Source organism: Fusarium phalaenopsidis (assembly GCF_050370095.1).
Source record: "Fusarium phalaenopsidis strain FUZ10S chromosome Unknown contig_32302, whole genome shotgun sequence".
Taxonomy (NCBI): Eukaryota; Fungi; Ascomycota; class Sordariomycetes; order Hypocreales; family Nectriaceae; genus Fusarium; species Fusarium phalaenopsidis.
The window spans coordinates 5,344,729-5,364,394 of NW_028145405.1; the positions used below are offsets into that span (position 1 = coordinate 5,344,729).

Below are 19,666 nucleotides of genomic sequence, written 5' to 3' on the forward strand. Positions count from 1 at the left end.
GCGAACTTGGCGTTGATGGATTTATGGGTTTGCGCAACGGACTACCCCTTCGCCCCTGGTCACTCATGTTTATAGTGTTGCGAATATTGGGATATGCCGCCGACTGCTTCGTAGACTACCTAAATTACAGTTTCAATACCACATCAAACTTGTGAAACACGGAATGTGGGAGCTGTGTTGAAGAGTTACAACATCTGACGTTTCACCATCCTGAAACCATTAAACATCATGTGGAACAGCAAAGAAGCCGCGAGTTTCACATATTCATGATTCAACTACTTGGTATGTATTCACTATCCTAAACAACCAAGTCCATGGTTTTCTACTAGGTTGCTCTGGCTATCTCGACGCTCCGTGATTCACCATTCCCACCTACCACCCCATCGTGGATATTCTCCACGATTCAACTATCTTCAAGTGACAAACAAAAAACTCCCGGATCACTCATTCAAAGGAATGAAGATTTCTTAAACGCCTAATATGTTTGAGTCTTGACATAGGAAAAATTAGAACCAAGAGAAAAAACAAAGAGGACCAAAGGAAACTGCAGACACAACCCGGGGATATCATCTCTTCGCCTTCTGTTCACGCCTTTCTCATTTGGCTACCGTCCGTTCCGAGCCTGCCCTGTCTGACCGGTGCCATATAAGGGAAAATTTTAGTATCCTTTCGTAAATTCGTGTCTTTGTACAATGATCCCTCGGGGCGTTTGTTGCCTCGGGGACCAGGGCTCGTTGATGGGCCGATTAATCAATCGTCATTCGGCTGGGCGCTTGGGGCTTGACGTCCTGCATGTTGATCGAGTTGATGTCGGGCTTCTCCTCAACCTTGCGCTTTCGAGACAGGGACTGAAGGTGTGGCTTGAGGCCCTTTCCAAAGTTGCACATGCATACAATGGCGTTGGCGATTGTGAGAAGGATAAGGAGAATAGTTATGACGGCGAAAGCGGTAAGTGATCGGCGGACAGCCTCGTAGGCTTCCTTGTGTCCGGGCTGGTAGATTCGAACCAGCTTGAAGAGGAAGTAACTGAGACCACCAAGATAGAGAATGATGACACACACCATGCCAGGCTTGTTCTCCTTGCGGGTGAAGTAGGCGGCGGCGAGTAGAATGGCGATGGTGATAGGAATGGTGACAATAGTCAAAGCGAATTCGGGATCGTTCTTCTCTGCGACAACGACGACAAACTGAACGATGAAACCGAGGAAGAAGAAGAAATCGAACTTAAGCAGAGCAATGTAGATCTGGGTCGCGTTAGACATGGAACTTGAAGGTGTGATGTTCTGAGGCGTCAAGAGAACGTACCTGGTAGTGGAGGAAGCGCTTCTTCATGCGGTAATCAGCGCCAATGTTCTTGAGAATGTCCCAAGCGTACTCCTGGTAGATCTTCCAGGAGATGAAGATCATGCCAACGGTCGCCAAGGCGATAATGGCAGGGATGGCAACCAAGTAAGGCTTGACATCGTCCCAGAGGTCAGCGGCAGTGACACCCTTCTCGAGGGCATTGTGCGCCCCAAGGATGTCGAAAGCCTCCTTAATCTGGTCAACCTGAATGGCAGTGTAGACCATGAGAGCCAGGTTGGAGAAGCAGACTCCGATAACCTGGATGGTGTTCTTCTGGCGGAGGGCATCCCAAACGACAACGAGAGTGTAGAGGAAGCCGAAAATGAAGAGGGTTAGGAAAGTAGGAATAGTCTTGTACTGAGACTGGACCTTGGGCAGGTTGATGTGAGGGCCGAGATTGAACTGGAACTTGCCAAAGACGTAGCTGCAAGTAAGCGTTAGTGACGAGGCTCTGGGAAGCTGACACGTGAGAGGTTGTGAGCAAGACTTACGCCTCAAAGCAGATACACAGAACAGCCTGGAGAAGAGAAACTGTCATGAAGCAGGCGGGCCATCGGCTCGTGAGGAAGCCCGTCTTGCCGTTTAGTGTGCTCGTGGCTGGAACAGATGGTGAGAAGCCTTCTCGATAGGCGTAGCCTTGGTTCACTGCGGGATCGACGCCGGAGGTGTCGCCAAAGTTGGGCTGAGTGAAGGCGGCGGGTTGAGGAATGGGCTGAGGAGCAGGCTCTCCGTCGCTGTAGGGCTGGTTGTAATGACCTCCATAGCCATAACCGTGCTCAGGGCCAAGGAGCGACCTGCGAGACTCTAGTCGGGTAGCCACGGTGTGCATATGTTCGACTCCAACCGGGAGTCACGGGAATCAAGTCGAAAAGAAGATGACGATGATCGTCAAGGCCGTTCGATTGTCGATGGACGACGATGCTGATGGATGAAGAAAACTCGAGGACGCGTGATTCGGTCGGGCGGTCGTGGGTCAGGGTCTGTGATGGAAGTTCACGCGGGCGCCGACGCGGGGAGGAGCGGTTGATAAATAAAGCCCCTTCCTGGGCAATAATTAAACAAGGAAAAAGCAAGGTCGCAAGACGGTAGAGGTTGAGAAACGAGAGACGGCGACGCAATTGCGAGGTTTTTGTTGTTGCTGATGAGTCGATTTGTCGACGCAAACGGCCAGGGGAGGATGGATGGGATGAGATTTGAGATTGATGGGGGAGAAATGAGAAGAAGAGGCGAGAGGCGTTAGAAATGTCAGAGAGCAAGGTCCAGTTCGAGGCCGCTGAAACAGGCCAGGCCTGGCCAAGTTAAAAGAGAGCGCGCCCAGGATGAGTGGGTGGGAAGCCCAGAAATGGAGTGGATGGGCGGACAGGGGTGGCAGGGCAAGGGGTGGCAGGGGTCCAGGCGTTTTTTTTTCCTGGGGGGACGGGACTCGGCGGTGGGTGCAGCCAGTGTCTGCTAGTTAGCCAGTCCAGTGGGTTTGGGCCGCTAAATTCGCAAGCCCCAGTGGATTCCTACTTTCGATGGACTGGGTGCCGAGTGCAATCTGTCTCAGACTTGTTGATATTTCTCGGTCGGCTGAGGATGCACTGTTTTCGTATCTCGCACCGTGACCGGCAAGTGAATGAGAGAGCATGTAGGAGACTGCTCGGTGAACACTACTGGGGCCGTCTCGGCATTTATGACGCAGCCGGCCAGCTCATGTCCTGGCCGAGTCCTAGCCTAGACACGCCGAACAGAACCGACCCGGTAGCAAGGCGTTGGGCTGACTGACGGGGGCGGCACCGTAGACGCGGGATGCTGCGTCTCTAGCCTCCAGACTTGGCGGAGAGCTACTAATCACTGTGTGTGCATGATCAGCCTTGGAGGGATCCCATCCCATGAGAGACCAGAGCATGGCATGGGAACTGCCGGCCACGATGGGCGGTGCCATCTAGAGCTACTGTACTTGCATTAGGTAGTGCTAGACGCCTTGTAGGACAACTTAATTAATGACAACCTTGCATATCGCCATTCGAGTCCCGTTGCCGGGCTTCGAGATTGCAGAGGGCTATGGCGATCGCCCACGAGAATGCCCAGTCCTGGGGAGCAATCGTGAGGCAGTGCAAGTGGTGCGGTCAATTTGTTAGTGTATGCGACCCCAGGAGAGCCTCCCCGGCATGCAGATGGGTGTGGAGTGCCAGCCTGACATGATCTCACTAACAGCGGCTACAAAGCACGGGGCTTGGATGCAATGTCCGTCGGACTCAGCCCAGTCACAGCCACCTCTGCTCAAGATGCCGTCACGCTGCCCCCCTTCAATGGGGAAGGGGTCTCACAGAGCTTCCCCTCCATCAATGATCCATGAGGTGACAATGGATGGATGGGCTAGCGCGAGGAGGCCTCGGTTGTTGTGCTGTGCAGTGCATACAGCAAGGTGCTAAAAACAGCAGACAAGAACCAAGTGATGGCTGGGAGTTCATCTGGTGTTGAGCGCTCCTCTGGGTTGATTTATCATTTACCGCTCCTTTCACATGCAGCCCTATCACAGTCAACCGCCAGCCACCTCATTCCAACCACGTCAACGGGCTCGATGCACGGGTAGATAAAAGGTAATCGAAAGTGCAGTCAAATTGAGGAGGAGGAGGGTGAGTGTATGTCGAAAGCCTGGGAAGCTGTCCACCCACTCGTGATCTGCAGTGCAGTGCAGTATTTTCATGATTGCCAGTTCACACTGGGGATTCGATTCTTCACGGACGGCATCCCCTGATTCCGTGTTGATTCCAGGGCCTGGGGTCATACAGTAATGCAGCCGCTTACTGTATCTAGGTTGCCCTGTTGGCCGAAGCTGCCCTGCTCGGGACAACTCGCGCTCGTGTCCCTGATATGAGACGTTGTAGTAATCGTCTATCGCGATCCACCCACGTATGCCATAAATAATTCTGGCCACTGGGAGAGTCCCCAGTCGGATGCACGTCAGCTCGTAAATGTCCATTTACCGTCCAATGCCAATACCCGCTCTGCTGCTGCTTCTCGTTGTTGTCGTCATCTTCAATCCCGGCCTGCCCGTACGACTGTCACCGTCAGTGCCAGAGAGTAGATGGATGTCAGATCAGGTACTGACTGTCACTTGGGGCTTTGCAACTTGAAGCGATGGATCTTGATGCTGTGACATGTATCATTCTAGCCTTGTTTGATGCACACTTCCCCTTTGAACCGAGTGCAGATGCGGGAGCAGCCCGCCCCGGTAGCAGAGCCTCGATTTTAGCTTTGCTCCAGCCATTCGATACCTTGCTTGATGCAGATGTTTGTCTCGCCGTTGGAATGCACCAACGCGCGATCGTGATCAACAACGGTTCAAGACGTGGCGGCGGGAGACCGGCGTTGCTGTTAACCTTGTCTTTAATTAATCGCTAGATATGGAATTGACCGTGTCTGCCCTCATGTGGTGCTGGTGGTATCTGGTATTGGGTAGGCGCTGTGGGTGCGCGATCATACCTGCCTCCAGTGACCAACCTGCACATTATTAAAAACCACCACTCTTCCGCAAACGCCATATATCCATCTATAAAACCCAACCTCACATTAACATCCATCAACATCAACTAACCCCAACAGAGTCAAGGCTCAAAGGAAATCGAGATCCCAGGAACCCCATCCATACCCGAGCACAGCCTCCTCGTTCACGCCCCCGGCGTTTGAATCCGTTCCGTTCAACCACAGTGAGTTCGTCGTGGTTTGCTGCGCCGCGACTCCAACTTGCCCAATCTTTTCAACCTCCTTCGTTTCAGCAGCATACTCGATCGCCTGGAAGCATGTCGCCTTTCCCAGAAATTGGTGCAATAGTCCCGTGAAACTTGTGATGCAAGGCCTCACCAGCTCTTCAACGCTCTCCTTGCCCGTCGCCGGGAATACTGTCTGTGTACCAAAGTACGCAGTCGCCATGCTTCCGTGTCCTGTCATTACCCCCGCAAACTGTTGGATTATGCGAGCTGCCTCGTGTGCTACCGTCCATCCTTTCGGGAATGCTTCTAGGATTGTGATTAGGACGGCTACTTCGTCCCTGGCTGCGAACGGTGTCGGTCCTTGTGCTCCCCAATCGTTTGAGCCGTACGATGCCACAAAGTCGTGCATCAACACCAGACACACGGGTAGCAACCTGCACAGTGATACCCGGTTCAGCGGTAGCTGCCGTTGCTGCAGGAGAGCTGAGTTGGCCTGGAGCTGCTTTCGAGCAAATTCGAGCAGTTCTGACCGAGGCACCGCCGCTGCAGCGCTATTGAAGTGGTTGGGGAAGTAAAGGAGAACAAGTAAGTGGTAATACTGTGCGCTCAACCAGGTGACACTGCTGTGAATAGGTAGGTTGTCGGCCTCCATTGGCGACATAAGGCACCCGTTGCTGTACCAGTCCTCGATCTCTGACCTCAAGCTGCTGAGCACTGCGCGTCGATCCAAAGACGAGATACCTGCAGTCTCTGCGGTTCGTTGCAGATGGACTGCGTGAAGAATCCGATACTCCAGTTGCCGAAGTTGTATGACATGCCGGCTCGTCTGCAGGTTTCGAGCATATACGGCTCTATCCGTACTCGCAAACTCTTCAACCGTGAGCCCTGGGAGCGGAACGCTGGCGTGCTCATCCGTTAATGCCACCGGAAGGCCTTGAGACGCAGCCATCATGCGATCTAGGACGAAGATGCTCCAGTATAGTCGATGCCTGAGCTCCGTCTCAGCCGGTGAACGAGGTTGGTCATCTGGCCGTGTCAACCCGATGACCATGGCCTGGCGAGCAGCGATGCCGACGATAAAGTATGCGGAGGTCGCTGTGGGATCAAAAAGGGAGTACAGTCCCAGGAGAACGAGGATTTGTACCGACTCGACGCCCTCATTGCAAAGGCACTCCTGAATGATGTCTGGATAGACTACATCAAATCGCTTGGCCGTGTCGCTCGGTATTTGTCCTGCCCGTACTAGAGATGTACATCCGATGGCCATGACAAGGTACAGCAACGTCATGGGAGGATCTTGGTCTGCAGGAGAAGCATCTCCTAGGGACTCGAGGTCACGGCGTATCTTGACCTGGTCCACAAAAGGATACGCTCGGTTAACATGGCGAAAGAAGGCATCCACGAAACGACTTGGCGCAATATCGGGAGGAAGGGCTTGTCGAGCGATTAACCGCCGTCTGGTGACAGAGCCATCACTCGAGGCTTGGTAAGAGAGATGACTGCTCGTGGTTCTCACGGTGCCCGGATCTCTGTCCTCTATTCGCACGTCACTGCTCTGCTGCCCAGTCATGGGATGGTCACGCCCACGGATCAACGGGAGAGGCCCAGTGGTATCCAACGGAGGGGTCGCCGGACCCGGAGCCCTTGAAAGGGGCGATGATGCTGCGCCCGAGTTTGTGGAAGGCCCCACGCCGTTCCGTTGCCCACCGCTGAGCACGGGGCCTAGATCGACTCCAGTTTCGATGGCATCTATCCCACCCTGCTGACCTGGCGGGAGCAGGTTCTCGTCGATATAGCGACTAAGCCATTGCACACGCGAGCGAAGCTGGTGGGCCTGCGCCTCCGCGTTGGCAATAGGGCTAGTGTAAGAGCATCTTTGGCCGGCGCTGGCGCAGAGTGAGCACACGGGATAGGTGCGACTGCACTTCTTTTTGAAACTGCGACAGCGATCACAGGCCGGAGCTATGGGTCTCCCTCCCGAGCCCCGACCCGTTGGCGGAGGCTGTCTCGGCTGCTGCTGCTGCTGTCCATCCTGTCGGCGAAGTTGCGCATCTCGCTGGGGTGCCTCCTGCAGCCGCTTATCAGGAGACACTGGAGGTGAAGCGGACCGGGCCCGACCGGCATCTCTCGGGGATGGAGACACCCTGCGGAGGCGGAAGCGGTGGATCGAAGCCTTCATATCAGATGCCATTTCGGGAAACCGGGGCTCTTGCGAGCGTCATGCCTTGGAATCAACTGGCCCTGGTGAGGCAAAAGAGAGCCGACTGAGTTGTCAGTGAATGGATTGCCATACAGATGGACGACGACAGATGCAGTGAAGCTGGAACCTGCCAACATTCAGGAGAGTACCCAAGAGGAGAAAAAAGGCAAGCATCTCATTTGACGACGGTTCCTGTTCGACACGGAGCCGCATGCGCCATCCTGACCGTTGTTGACGAAGGTGGACCGAATTGCGTGCTTGCACGAGGTGATAGCCCTGGAATCAAGAGGGGACGTTATCAGACTTTGAGCCGCTACGACACTAATGGCAGTTGACCGAGCCGCGAACCCGTTAGCTTTGTCAATGGTGAGGATTCATGCATATGGGAATACGACAAGGTCGGAGATATGGGATTTCTTTCTGGAGGATTATCCAGATCTAAAACATCAACCAGGACCGGAGAAGCTGGGGCAGGCGGGCAAGCTCCGATGCCCGGAGTCGGCGTCGCGCGGAGCCCGACACGGGATTGCCATAATTGGAAATCGGGCCCAATTGGGCAATCAGGCCATCCGTGATGGAGGATGGAGGATGGAGCGGACCGGCTCCAAGTCACAACTACAGGGTCCCATGAGGCTATTTTGCGGGATCCATCGGCGGCGTGGATTTCAGATGGTCAAATGAGACCACGCGGGTGCTTGACGTGAAGTTTTGACGGTTGAGTTCCAAGATATTTATTAGGAAGCCTTACGGCCGAAGCACGCCTTCAGCCGTCCTACGGTCCTCCCTGCTTGTTCATTCCATCACACATATTCAACACATTCACGGCATATCCTTTGCGTCTGCTTGGTGTAACCTTCAGAAGAATATTTAAGGAACTTGGCATTAAATCGACTTCCAATGCCTCTGGCAGAGAAACTTCAGGTTCGCCGCATCGCCATCATTGGCGCCGGCCCAAGTGGTCTTGCAGCGGCCAAGTACGTCTCGTGATGCCAATTGCGACTTATGAGAGCTAACAACAAATATTTAGATACCTACTCGCAGAGAAGAAATTCTCCAAGGTTCACATCTTTGAACAACGCGCTACTCCAGGTGGTGTCTGGAACTACACACCCCTCGCCCGAGAGAATGGCTTCTCTGTTCCGAGAACGCGGCCCAGCAGCCTCCCCGACCAAGCTCTGTGGCCCAAGGACGGCGGGGAAGTCGAGTTCATGTCGCCCATCTACGACTTGCTTGAGACCAACATCCCCCACTCGCTCATGAACTACACCGACAAGGAGTTCCCCCAGGGCTCATCGCTGTTTCCCCGACATAGCGCTGTGTTGCAGTACCTCAAGGAGTATGCCGAGGACATCACTCCACACATTTCGTACCAGTCCCAGGTTTTGAGTATCGAAAAGCCCGGGCCAGATCGGTCCAAGCCGTGGCAGGTCGAGGTGCTTGATTTGAAGGCGAACAAGGCGACCAAGGATGAGTTTGACGCTGTTGTGGTGGCCAGTGGCCATTATAATGACCCCTTCATCCCAGATATTCCTGGACTTGTCGAGTTTGACAAGGCGTATCCGGGTGCCATTTCACATTCCAAGTTCTACCGTCGACCTAATGACTATAAGGACAAGGTAGGCAATATCGCGCACAATTTTCGCAACCCACGCTTACTGACATTGTTACAGAAAGTCATCGTTGTTGGCAACTCAGCGTCTGGTGTCGACGTGAGCGCCCAGCTGTCTGCAGTCGCCAAGCATCCCATCTTTATCTCTGAAAAGGAGAAGCCCACAGTGATACCTTCGGCCAAGGAGTCATGGGCCGCCAACGTGCCCCAGATCGTTGAGTTCCTCCCCTCGAAGCGCGGTGTCCGCTTCGCCAACGACCAGGTAGAGACCGACATTGACGCTGTCATCTTCTGCACGGGCTTTCACTACTCGTATCCTTTCCTCAAGTCGCTGGATCCATCTGTCGTCGTTCCCGATGGAGGCTACGCGGCGCACCTGTGGGAGCAGATCCTCTACACGGCTGACCCAACCCTTGCGTTCCTCAGCGTTCCCCAACGTGTGGTACCTTTTCCTATCGCCGAGGCGCAGAGCGCAGTTGCTGCGCGTATCTGGTCTGGACGACTCAGCGCGCCTAAAACGGCAGAAATGGAGGCATGGATAGAAAGTGAGCACGAAAAGAAGGGCTCCGGCAAGGCGATTCACCTTATGCACTCTCCAGAGGACGTAGACTACATCAACCGTCTATACGAGCTGAGCAAGACGGCCCCCAAGGCCCCCGAGTTGGGGCTCGAGAACGACGGAGAGGGCAAGATGCCTCCATACTGGGGACTGGACAAGCGCTGGGTGAGGGAGAGGGTGCCCAAGATCAAGCTCGCGAGCCGGGCCGTGGGGGAGAAGAGGCACGAGATCAAGAAGCTTGAGGATCTCGGGTTTGATTATGAGGAGTGGAAGAGGACGCTCGAGGAGGGAGAGAAGCTGCTTTGAACGATGGACTAGACTGAGCAGGTAGACTTGTTATGCTTATGAAAGACCATGGTAATTTAGAAACCGGGGAGACTTTGAATGAATGATGGCTCTCCGAGTTTCTCAACAGAGTGATGTCTCTCAGCTTTGCTCTTTGGTGGATTCATGTCTTGCGCCATGGTTAGAAGAGACTTTACTCCTATCACTATGATTTAGGATTTTTTTCCCTTCTAATAGCAAGACTGCGATTAGATAGCGAAAAGAATAGACACTGATGAGTATCTGGTGACTATACCCTAACGGTACCTATGGATATCAGATAGCCAAGTTGTCCGATACCTAGGTTAGGTAGTTTACCCTCCTATCTTATCACATGATGGCTTGATTGTGTGTAAAACTGTATCTCTCTGACTGGGTTGCCTTGATCTGCCCTTTGGGTATGCTATGAGGTTAAACAACTTGAATCTTATCACATGCTATGAGGATTGAGCTTCGCAAGAGGAAATTGAACGAAATGAACAACTTTTAATTACATTACAATCTAAATGCTACGCTTGAGACACGAATAATAGGACATATGTACCAAAACTGCAATCCAACTCTACATGGGTTGAGCCTATGTGAGAGCATGTTAAACACCCGGTTAGTTGTCAGTGGCTTTTTCGTTGTCATTTTTTGTGTCCTTCCTCCCCTTGAGCGACATGAGGCCCGTCTTGTGCTCCTGATGCTCCTTGCTGAGGTTCACCTGCTTGATCATCGTACTAATGATCAGGGCCAGACCAGCAAAGCAGGTATAGACAATGTACATTGTCTGCAGACTCTTCCAGTAGGCCGTCTTGGCCACCCGGCCTTCGTGGCCGCCCATCTCGCCCACAACCTGTACGTTGCCCGCCGCGTTGGAGCCCGACAGCAAATTCGCCAGGTCGGGGCCCAGCTCCCGCTCGAGCTTGGGGTATTGCCTCTCCATCTCGTTGTTGAAGATGACGCCGCCGATGACAACCGACACAGATGTACCGAGCTGACGGATCAGTGAAAAGGTCGAGGTGGCGGCGGCAATGTCTCGCGGCTCGATGTTTGTCTGCAGCGCGATCAGAGGCGCCTGGAAGTTGGGGCCAATGCCAATGCCCGCGACGATCTGGAAGATGATGATCTTGACCCAGTTGGCGCGCGGCTCAAGATTGATGAGCAGGCCAAAGCCCAGGACAGTCACGAACATGCCCGAGACAATGACTATTTTGTAGCGACCCGTCTTCTTGATGATGATGCCGGCCGCGGCCGAGACGAACGACAGGGAGAGTACAAAGGGTAGCAGATAAACGCCAGAAAGCAGAGACGATGCACCGAGCACGCCTTGAAAGTATAGCGGGAGCCAGTAGCTGCCAGACATGAAGACAAAGGCATGGGTAAAGGCCAGCCCAAAGGCCGCGTTGCTGTTTTGTTTGTGGAAGAGATAGGGAGGCATAATGGGGAACTTGGCAACCTTCCACTCATAGAGGAGAAAGATGCCAGACGTCACGACGCCAAAGATGAGGAGGCAGATAATGGTGGCCGAGTCCCAGGGGAAACTGACACCTCCGAGCTCGATTCCCAGCAGCCACATGATTGTGCCGCCGATCATGAGCAAACTGCCCGGCCAGTCGAGAGCCAAAAGACCCTCCTTCATCGGCGTCCGAGGGTTGTGCAGCTTGAGGACAAAGATCAGGATGACAATGGCAACGGCCGACAGGGGCAGGTTGATATAGAAGCACCAGCGCCAATTGACTTGGCTGGTGAAGACGCCGCCGAGGATGGGACCGACAGCAGAGGCCAGCGCCCACACCATACCCAAGATGCCAAAGTACATGCCTCGGTTCCTTATGGAGAAGAGGTCGCTGATGGCGATGTTGGGGAGTACCACCAGGCCACCTCCTCCAACGCCTTGGATGGCACGCGAGGCGATGAGCATGGCCATACCATTGCTCACGGCGCATAGTAGAGATCCGATCCAGAAGGTGACGGCCGCCACGAGGATGATGGGCTTCCTCCCAAATATGTCTGACAGCTTCGTCCAGGTTGGGAGGAAGGAAGCATTTCCGAGCAGATAGGCGCTTCCTATCCAGATATAGCCCTGACTAGACTTGAATTCGTTGGATATCGTAGGAACAGCAGTTGTGATGATGGTGACATCCAAGGCCGCGAGGAAGAGCGCCAGCCCGAGCGCAAACATGATCAGGAAGGTTTGGAGCTTGGTCCGCCCAGCCTCCGGGGCAGGAGCTGCCGTCGGGGCATTTCCTGGATCTGCAACTGCATTGGAAGGAGAAGAAGGAGCAGCCCCGTCTCGCTCAATGTCGTCGAGCGTAGTCTCAGAACTGATCCTCTGGTTTGGATTTGTCGTCGAGGCCGCCATTGTCAAGACAGTTGACAAAACTGACAAGACTGAAGAAGCGGAAATTCCGTGAATGAATTGAATTGAGAATTGCCAATGTAGTTGCAATAGACCTTGTTCGGAAGGCGCCGTAGACCGCGTCGAGGATTGCTAATCAACAATGCAGTGCAGTGCAGTGCAGTCTGCTATTTGGTTGTCTTGTCGCCAGAGTGTTTCCGAGGAATCAGTCGTCGTACTTATATCTGCTGCATCGTCGACAACGCAACCTCTTCACCTTTTTCACCTTGTCCAATTCAGCAACCCGGTCGGCATTGTTTGGTGCTCGAGAGTCGAGGGGGTAGGAAAAGCAGAGACTTCGGCATGCTCTCTTCTCCGAGGACCGGGGGTCAACTCCCTAATACGGCTACCCGGCTCGCAGGGCGCAATGGAGTCGTCGTCAAGTGCCATTTCGTTTCGTTAGGTAATTCGGCGAATGAAGCTTGGGCTGGGGCCTCTTGGAGGGTGGAGCAATAGTTCCTTGAAGCGTCAACCAAACTGAGATTCAACCGAGGAGGGTGTGGAGTCTGCACCCTTAGTCACTTATTGCCGGTTCGTAATTCCGATCCTTCGTCGCGGGGACGACGCCCAAGATCTCTCGGAATCACCCTAGGTTCCGTCTTATGTTGGTCTGGTACAGTACTGTAATTGGTCTTGGTCTCTTCAACGTCATCCCCGTCGTCGAGACTCGCGCCGCGTCATGATTCATAGTCATGCACTGGCTCCTATCGCCGAGCTTGCGACGAGATGCTCATCCAGTTGCCGCGTAGATCTGGTTAACATGGACAAGGATGACTCACCTCGCCGATGAGACGCTGGCTCTGTCGAGGTTTGTCGACATGGTAACCTGGCCGCTCAGGCAGTTGAGATGGTACTTGGTCAGCCACGACAAGTCTCTGATCCGAAAAGGCGGCACTTCATCAGCCACCACAAGTGCCCGAAACGTCCCCATGAACGTTTTTGGAAGTTAGACGAATCTTGGACTTGGACCTCATCAACAACTCCGCAAATGCAGAACCGCATTCCGCTCTCCCACACCATGGAAGCATGTCTGACAGGAGCTGGATCCATGGATCTTCCCATGTCTCAACCACCCACATGGCAGGCCTCAGCGACCACCTTCTCAGCCTATGCGTTATGTCTCAACTGACATGTTGGACAATGCAAGCCACGCGCATCTCTTCGCCAACCGAAAACCACAACCCGACTGACCGGTTCTCCTTTTGGGGAGATTCGCATGAGCTTCATACCTTAAAAGTCCGCAGCTTCAGTGTGTGGTAGTAATACATCCATGTTCAGTAAATGTGACAATTGTACATGCCCAACGCCAATCCCAACCTCAAGATACCAGCGCCATTTTCCCTTGCTCGCTGAGCGTTCAGAATATTTCTCTTCTACATGACCATCGTCTCATGGACCTGGCCACCACTCCAATTAGAAAATCTTGGTGATACTCTCTCTGGAAATCACACTGTTCTGACGCTCGTCACGCTTGACACGGAAGAAGCTGTCGCAGAAATCGCTGCATCTCATATGTCGCAAAAACTCCTCGTCGTGTGTGATAACGATCAGCTGGAAGTTGCTCTGGGCCTGGCGAGCTTTGATGATCATGTGCAGACTCTCTGCCAGACTCTTGATGTTGTCGCGGTCCAGGTTGGTCGTAGGCTCATCGAGCGCAATGAGACCACAGTTGACACCGAACGACTCGGCCAACGCCAGACGGATGATGATGGATGCGAGAACCTTCTGACCAGCTGAGCATCGGCCACGCATATCCATTTCCGTGTCTTGCTTGACCATGCAAAGCCGGTAGTTGTAGTTACGCTTGCCCGTGCTTGACTCGTTGTCTGAACGAATCAGGATTGTGTCAATGTCGGTGCCTTGGTATGTGCTCTGCCACAACTCGCCAGCGATGCGGTTCACTTCAGACATCTTCATCGAGTGGAACTGCATGACCGCCTTGTCAACGGCCGAACTGCACTGCGCGAGATCTTCAATCGCAGCCTTGGTAGTCTCCACGCGAATGTGTGACTCGCGGTACTTTCTCTTGGCATCCTTGTAGTCCATCTCCCACTCCTGAAGCAGTCTTCCGAGCTCCTCGTCCTTGGTCTTCATGGCTCCCATGACAGAGCCTCGCTCCGCAAGAAGGCGGTTGTAGTGGTCCTCATGCGCACGAGCCTCGGCCTGGAGACGTTCATAGTCTTCGTCTGCATTGCGGTCTTCGAGCTCGGATATCTCCCCGCGGATGACCTCGATAGTGCGAAGATTCTTGCGGTAGTTGAGGTTATCCCTAATATTCTTCTTTTTCCGGTCTCCGTTATCGATATCTTGCTTCAGCTTGTTTGTGCGGACTGTGAGGTCTGTCACCTCCTTTTCAGTGTTCGCAATCGTCTTTTCAAGCGTGGCGATGGCACGCTGGTTGGAAGCAAGATTGGAGGGGCCGCCTCGGTCGATGTAGTCTTGGATGTCCGTGTCCATCATCTTCATCTCGCTGACAGAATTGGCAACATTGTCACGCGCGTCAGCAATGACTTGCTCCTTCGATCGACCACGTCGAAGTACATCGTCCCGTGCGGACCTTGCCTCGTTGATGCTGGGTTCAATGCTCTCCAATTCTTCATCGGCACGTTGAATCACCTCTCGCTGGTGTGAGAGTTCCTCCTTCAAAGCCTGAATCTGAGTTTGCAGATCCTTCTTCTTGTCAAGTTGCCCAGCTGCACGGCTAATCTGGTTTCTCAATTCACTCTTCTCGAGCTCGAGCGCGCTTAGCTGATCTTTCATGCGCTGACGATCTGTGGTCAACTTGGAGATGCGGTTCTTCAGGCTCCTCATCTGCTCAGACACGCCAGCCTGAAGCTCGTGGATCTCGTCAGGGCTTCGAGTTGCACCGCCCGACATCTGCTGAGACATGATGCGATCAACCTGATTCTCTGACTCTCCGATATCCCTGACAGTCTGGGTAATGTTCATGACAGTCTTGGACATATCTTCCAAGTCTTTCTGCTTTTCTTCCTCGGCCGACACAACCGACGTTTGCTCTTCAAGTTGTCTCTCCAGAGCGTCAAACTCGGCCTCAACGGCCTTGCATTCGTCGCGAAGGGACGGGAGTTCAGCTGACAACCGTTCATAGGTGTCGTAAGCTGATCGTACCGATCGCAACTTTTCAAGGCTCGCCACTGTCTCCTTCAGGTCCTTTTCAGTGTCGACTTTGCCCTTGGGGTCGAGGTTCTTCTCAATCTTCTTGCTCAAACGCTCCAAGCTTGCAGCTTGGTTGTCATCAAAGTGACGCTCACAGAGCAAGCACTTTCGTTTTGAGTCGAGCATACGCTTGCACTTGTTGTAGTAATCCACAAGAGCGTCAAAGAGACTCAGGTCATTCCTCAGCTCTTCCACCTGCTGCTCTACCGTCTCAACCTCCTCAGTGTAGTCCTCGACAATCGCATGGTCTCGAACCGTCTGGAGAGCATCGACGACCTGTTGCTGACAGGTCGTGGCCTCCTTTGACTTCCTGTCAAGAGATTCCTTCGCAGTTCTCATTCTGAACTCCACTTTCTGTTGCTTCTGGCGTGTCTGGTCGCGACGCTTCTGAGCGTCCATTACAGCCTTGTTCTGGTCCTTGACAACCGACTGGAACTTGGCATCAAGCGATTCTGGCTCCCAATCGCTACCAATGATCTTATCCAGCTTTGCCTTCCACGTGCTTGTCAGAGTATCAAGCTTGCGTTTGCGGTCAGCAAGTTCCTTTTTCCTGTAGTCGAGTTGAGCTCTCTCTGAGGCGAGACGAGTACACTCGACCAGCTCTCTGCCCAGCTTGTCGCTTTCATTCTCGAGTTGATGAAGCTTGTCATTTTCGCTCGAGAGTTGATTGTCCCAGTCTGCGTTCTCAAAGGCCTTCTGAGATGTCTGGAACCTGCTGTCTAGGTCTTGCATCTGCCCATCTAGGATAGCCTTGGCACCCTCATCTACATCAATCAGACCTGACTCGTTGTGGAGCACAGCTGTGCGTTTCTCAATGGCAGTCATCCGCTGTTTAGCAGATACGCGATCCTGCGTTCGGGCAGCCTTGCGACCCTCAAGCTCAGTAATGACACCAGTAGCTCGATCCAGCTCCACCGAGTTTTCCTTTTGGAGGCGTTCCAAATCTCGCTTCTTCTCATTGAGGAGCTTCTGAAGTCGGTCATTGAAAGATTTCACTTGGTGATCAGACAAATCACCATCAAAACCCGAGAAGCCATATGTCTGGGCAGTTTCCTGGATCATTTCCATACGGGTCTTGAGTTGGCGCTCATACTTGTCCTTGTCGGACTGATGCTTGCCCTGCTCAGAGAGTTTGGTGGACAGGTCTTTCCGTGACCGCGCCAGCTCGTTTTGCAACTCATTGTACTGGGTTTTGTTTTGGTCAGCTTCTTCTTGGAGATGCTGCATGCGGTCTTCATAGTGGGCAAGGTCGCTTTCCAGTCGAGAGTCATCCTCTGGAAGTTCATCTATCGTAGCCTTAAGCTCCTTGACGGCCTCTTCTCGGTACTCGAGTTGCTCGCGCTTTGTGTTGAGGGTTTGAACGATTGAAAGATGGCTGTTGGCTGTCTCTCGGATTTCCCGGATGATTTCCTGGGTGTTGTCCATCTCAGTGCTGATGGACTCGCACTTGGCCCTGGCTTCCTCAATATCCTCCTGCAACGCATTCATTCTCTTTTCGGCTCGGTCACCTCGGTCCTTGTTCACTTTGTTGTGGGCTTCGTCGTTCTGGAGTTTGCCTAGTTGCTCGACCTGCTTCTTCCTGAGCACCTTGAGGTTGTCGATGGCCTTGGTGTACTTCATGGCCTCAAAGATTTCATCGAAGCGCTTCTTCAGTGCGGCAGGTTCGCTCAGTGGCCAAAGGGACTCGTCTTGGTGACAGAATATGACGGCGTCAAGGATCGCAGGTGAAACACCAAGTCGCTCGGGAATCATCTCATCCAGCTGGGCCGTACGGGTCGATGTAGTTGTACGTTCCCCATTGTTGACTACAACGAGGGAGCAGTCAAGGGTCTTCTGTGAGCGGGTGGTTTTCTTGACAGTGAGTTGTATACTTCGGGTTGCGACATGTTGACGGTCGTTGATCGATCGGAATTGCAGCTTCACCTGGGCCATGACCTCTTTTTCACCACATAGCTGGGGACTGTTAAAGGGATGAAAGAGCCAGCATTAGGAGTGTGGCATCGCACCTTGGGATCATGAATGAAAGCGCCGCCCTTGCTGTTGGGCGGCAGCTCACCGGTGGTAGCATACTTGAGACATTCGATAATGGTAGTCTTTCCGGAACCGTTGTATCCCACGATCAGTGTCAGTGGGGTGTTGAACTGGATAGCCTCCCGGACGGCAGGGCTGAAGGAGCGCACGCCCGAGATGGAGAGCTTGTCGATCTTCGACATGCTGGGCGGTTACCGCATCGAGGGTTGGGTAAAAGCGAAGTTCGCAATGTTAGGGCCAAGAGTATTTACTAGGTCCAAAGGAGTTGATTCTTTGAAAGGGTGCTGCGCATCCAAGTGTGGATTAGGCAGCTGAAGTCGAATTGCATGGGTGACGCGACAGGTTGCGCCCAACGCGTCGAGTGCAGATGCGAGGTCACGTGCCTCACATTTAACCGTAGTTCCAGCGGGCTTACACGGAACAAGTGTATTCTCCCATCAAAGCGTAGCCTGAGCAAATTCTCGTTCACTAATCGGATTATTCAAGAATCCATAAATGCCAGGGAATCTCCGGAGCATTGCCTCTTTACAGCAAGGCTAAAGATGCGGGCTTGAGGATTCCTGCTTGGCATCAGTTGAGGTCATCGATCCAGCCATTGTTTCAGTTCTCCATCATGACAAGTTCTTCAGTTTCTTGAAAGCCTCCCGGGCAGCCGACTCAACAATTACGTCGTATTGACGTCAGAAAACTGGCCAGAGAGCCCCAGGACCCTGAGGGGCAACGACGGCACTGAGCGGGCCGTTTTTGACAGAGGGGGAATGGGCGTGGCTTGAAATTCGGAAGGGTCCAAAAACGAGATTGAACCCTTGCACTACGAAGACCTAAATGGATGTCGATTTTCCCTCTCAGCAATGTCTTATCTTGCTAACAGAGAGGTACAGGGGCCCTGCAGCCGGTGTAGGATTTCATGAAAGAAGCAACTTTCAAGACATGTTTCCCTCAGATGGTCTCGTGAGACCAATCTTGGTTTTCTGGCCTCATCAGACCGCTCTCTCGATGACCTCGGTTCTCGCCGATGCCACGATCTGGGACCGCGCAAATGGATCCCCTAAGGCGGCCCCGCGGTGATCCCCCTGAAAGTTAAGATGTGCGTCCATCCTGACGGAAGCGCAAAATCGACGCTTCACGCCTCAGGGTATCTGAGCCTCGAATGAGACGTCGCACAAATTGAGGTAGGTTTGCTGGATAGTGTGGGAGCGGGCAGCGCTACTGCCCGCTGGACCCTTACGATGGAACCCACTAAGGGCGTGCAGGATGCAGACAAAGGCTAAGCTGTTGCTGTCTAGGCCAGTAAGATCAATGAGACGTCGTCACTAGGACCGGACGCCCGCTTTTCCCGGGGCATTTCCTCCGGACTGGGAGAGCAGCATTGGCCAGCATGTGGATTGAGCCATAAAGGCATTGGAAAAGGCCAGTGAGAATTGCCCAGCCAAGTAAAGCACCGACCAGCTTGGGCTCCGGCCTGGGCACAAGAAGGTGTGGTGCTATGATTGCGCAGCATCTGGGCATGACGTATAATGCCATTTTCCCATGTGTAGAAGACGGGAATTCTCCAAAAGTGCCATGTTTGACCGAGCCCACAACGATCTGCTTGTCATCAGGCCTAGCCAGTCAACAAGGGAAATAAAGGTCTGCTCACTGGCATCTTGGGTCTTGATTCCGGACCTTCTACTTGACTCGGAAAGCGGGCCTTTGTCGTTGTCTCTAGGACGCTACCTGTCTACCTACTTTGGTATTCCCCCAGGTTGTTTCTAGAGGCGATTTTCCTCTTCATCTCATCACCTACCTACCTTCCCTGCCTGCTTAGGTATTCGTACCTTCCTTCCGCCTCCCGCCTACCTATCCATCCATGATTATCTGGACCCCGTGCAACGTCCTGGCTTTCATTTCATAACCCCTCCTCCCTCGTGTTCCGTCTGTCTCTCATATTACTTACTCTACATCCATGCTCAGCTCTCAAATCTCGCCCAGGCATCTTCTCGGGCTTTCTTTGTCTTCTCCCAGCTTTGGTACTGGTTTGATGCAATTTACCCTTTCTGCCTGAGCAGGGTAAAAAAAACAAAAGAAACTGGTCATCTCTTTTCGTTCCACTTCATTCTCAGTCTGGGATCGTCTCTCCTCCTTCATTCTCAATCTTTCTCATATCGTCTGAGACTAGAAGCCGTGATAGCGATCTCAGTTTTTAACTGGATAGTATTCTTCTCTCAAGCTTCCATACATCCATCCATCCATCCATCCCTTCCACCCATGCTCTTCGCGTCATTGCTGTGTCATCACAAACTAGACTCCGACTCCCCGTTGTCGCTATCTCACTGCCGCTGACCCCAGTGCTGCAGCGGCCACA

General features: G+C 53.2%; 5 protein-coding genes across 5 annotated transcripts; 1 reads left to right on the forward strand and 4 right to left on the reverse strand.

Moving 5' to 3' along the window:
* Positions 1-746: 746 nt before the first annotated feature.
* LRP88_09009 (uncharacterized protein) lies at positions 747-2,173 on the reverse strand (the record flags this gene model as incomplete). Its single annotated transcript, XM_083245505.1, has 3 exons — positions 747-1,244; positions 1,306-1,768; positions 1,836-2,173. 3 exons carry the CDS (start codon positions 2,171-2,173, stop codon positions 747-749), a joined length of 1,299 nt encoding a protein of 432 aa, XP_083099999.1.
* Positions 2,174-4,941: 2,768 nt separating this feature from the next.
* On the reverse strand, positions 4,942-7,230 carry LRP88_09010 (transcription factor domain-containing protein; the record flags this gene model as incomplete). The annotated part of the gene is made up of 2 exons (XM_083245506.1): positions 4,942-6,701; positions 6,798-7,230. 2 exons carry the CDS (start codon positions 7,228-7,230, stop codon positions 4,942-4,944), a joined length of 2,193 nt encoding a protein of 730 aa, XP_083100000.1.
* Positions 7,231-8,136: 906 nt separating this feature from the next.
* LRP88_09011 (uncharacterized protein) lies at positions 8,137-9,713 on the forward strand (the record flags this gene model as incomplete). The annotated part of the gene is made up of 3 exons (XM_083245507.1): positions 8,137-8,213; positions 8,267-8,855; positions 8,910-9,713. The coding sequence occupies 3 exons, from the start codon at positions 8,137-8,139 to the stop codon at positions 9,711-9,713; spliced, it is 1,470 nt and encodes a 489-aa protein (XP_083100001.1).
* Positions 9,714-10,335: 622 nt separating this feature from the next.
* Positions 10,336-12,078, reverse strand: LRP88_09012 (major facilitator superfamily-domain-containing protein; the record flags this gene model as incomplete). The annotated part of the gene is made up of 1 exon (XM_083245508.1): positions 10,336-12,078. One exon carries the CDS (start codon positions 12,076-12,078, stop codon positions 10,336-10,338), a length of 1,743 nt encoding a protein of 580 aa, XP_083100002.1.
* A 164-nt stretch (positions 12,079-12,242) lies between these two features.
* LRP88_09013 (uncharacterized protein) lies at positions 12,243-17,504 on the reverse strand (the record flags this gene model as incomplete). Its single annotated transcript, XM_083245509.1, has 3 exons — positions 12,243-12,292; positions 13,548-17,244; positions 17,298-17,504. 3 exons carry the CDS (start codon positions 17,502-17,504, stop codon positions 12,243-12,245), a joined length of 3,954 nt encoding a protein of 1,317 aa, XP_083100003.1.
* Positions 17,505-19,666: the final 2,162 nt, after the last annotated feature.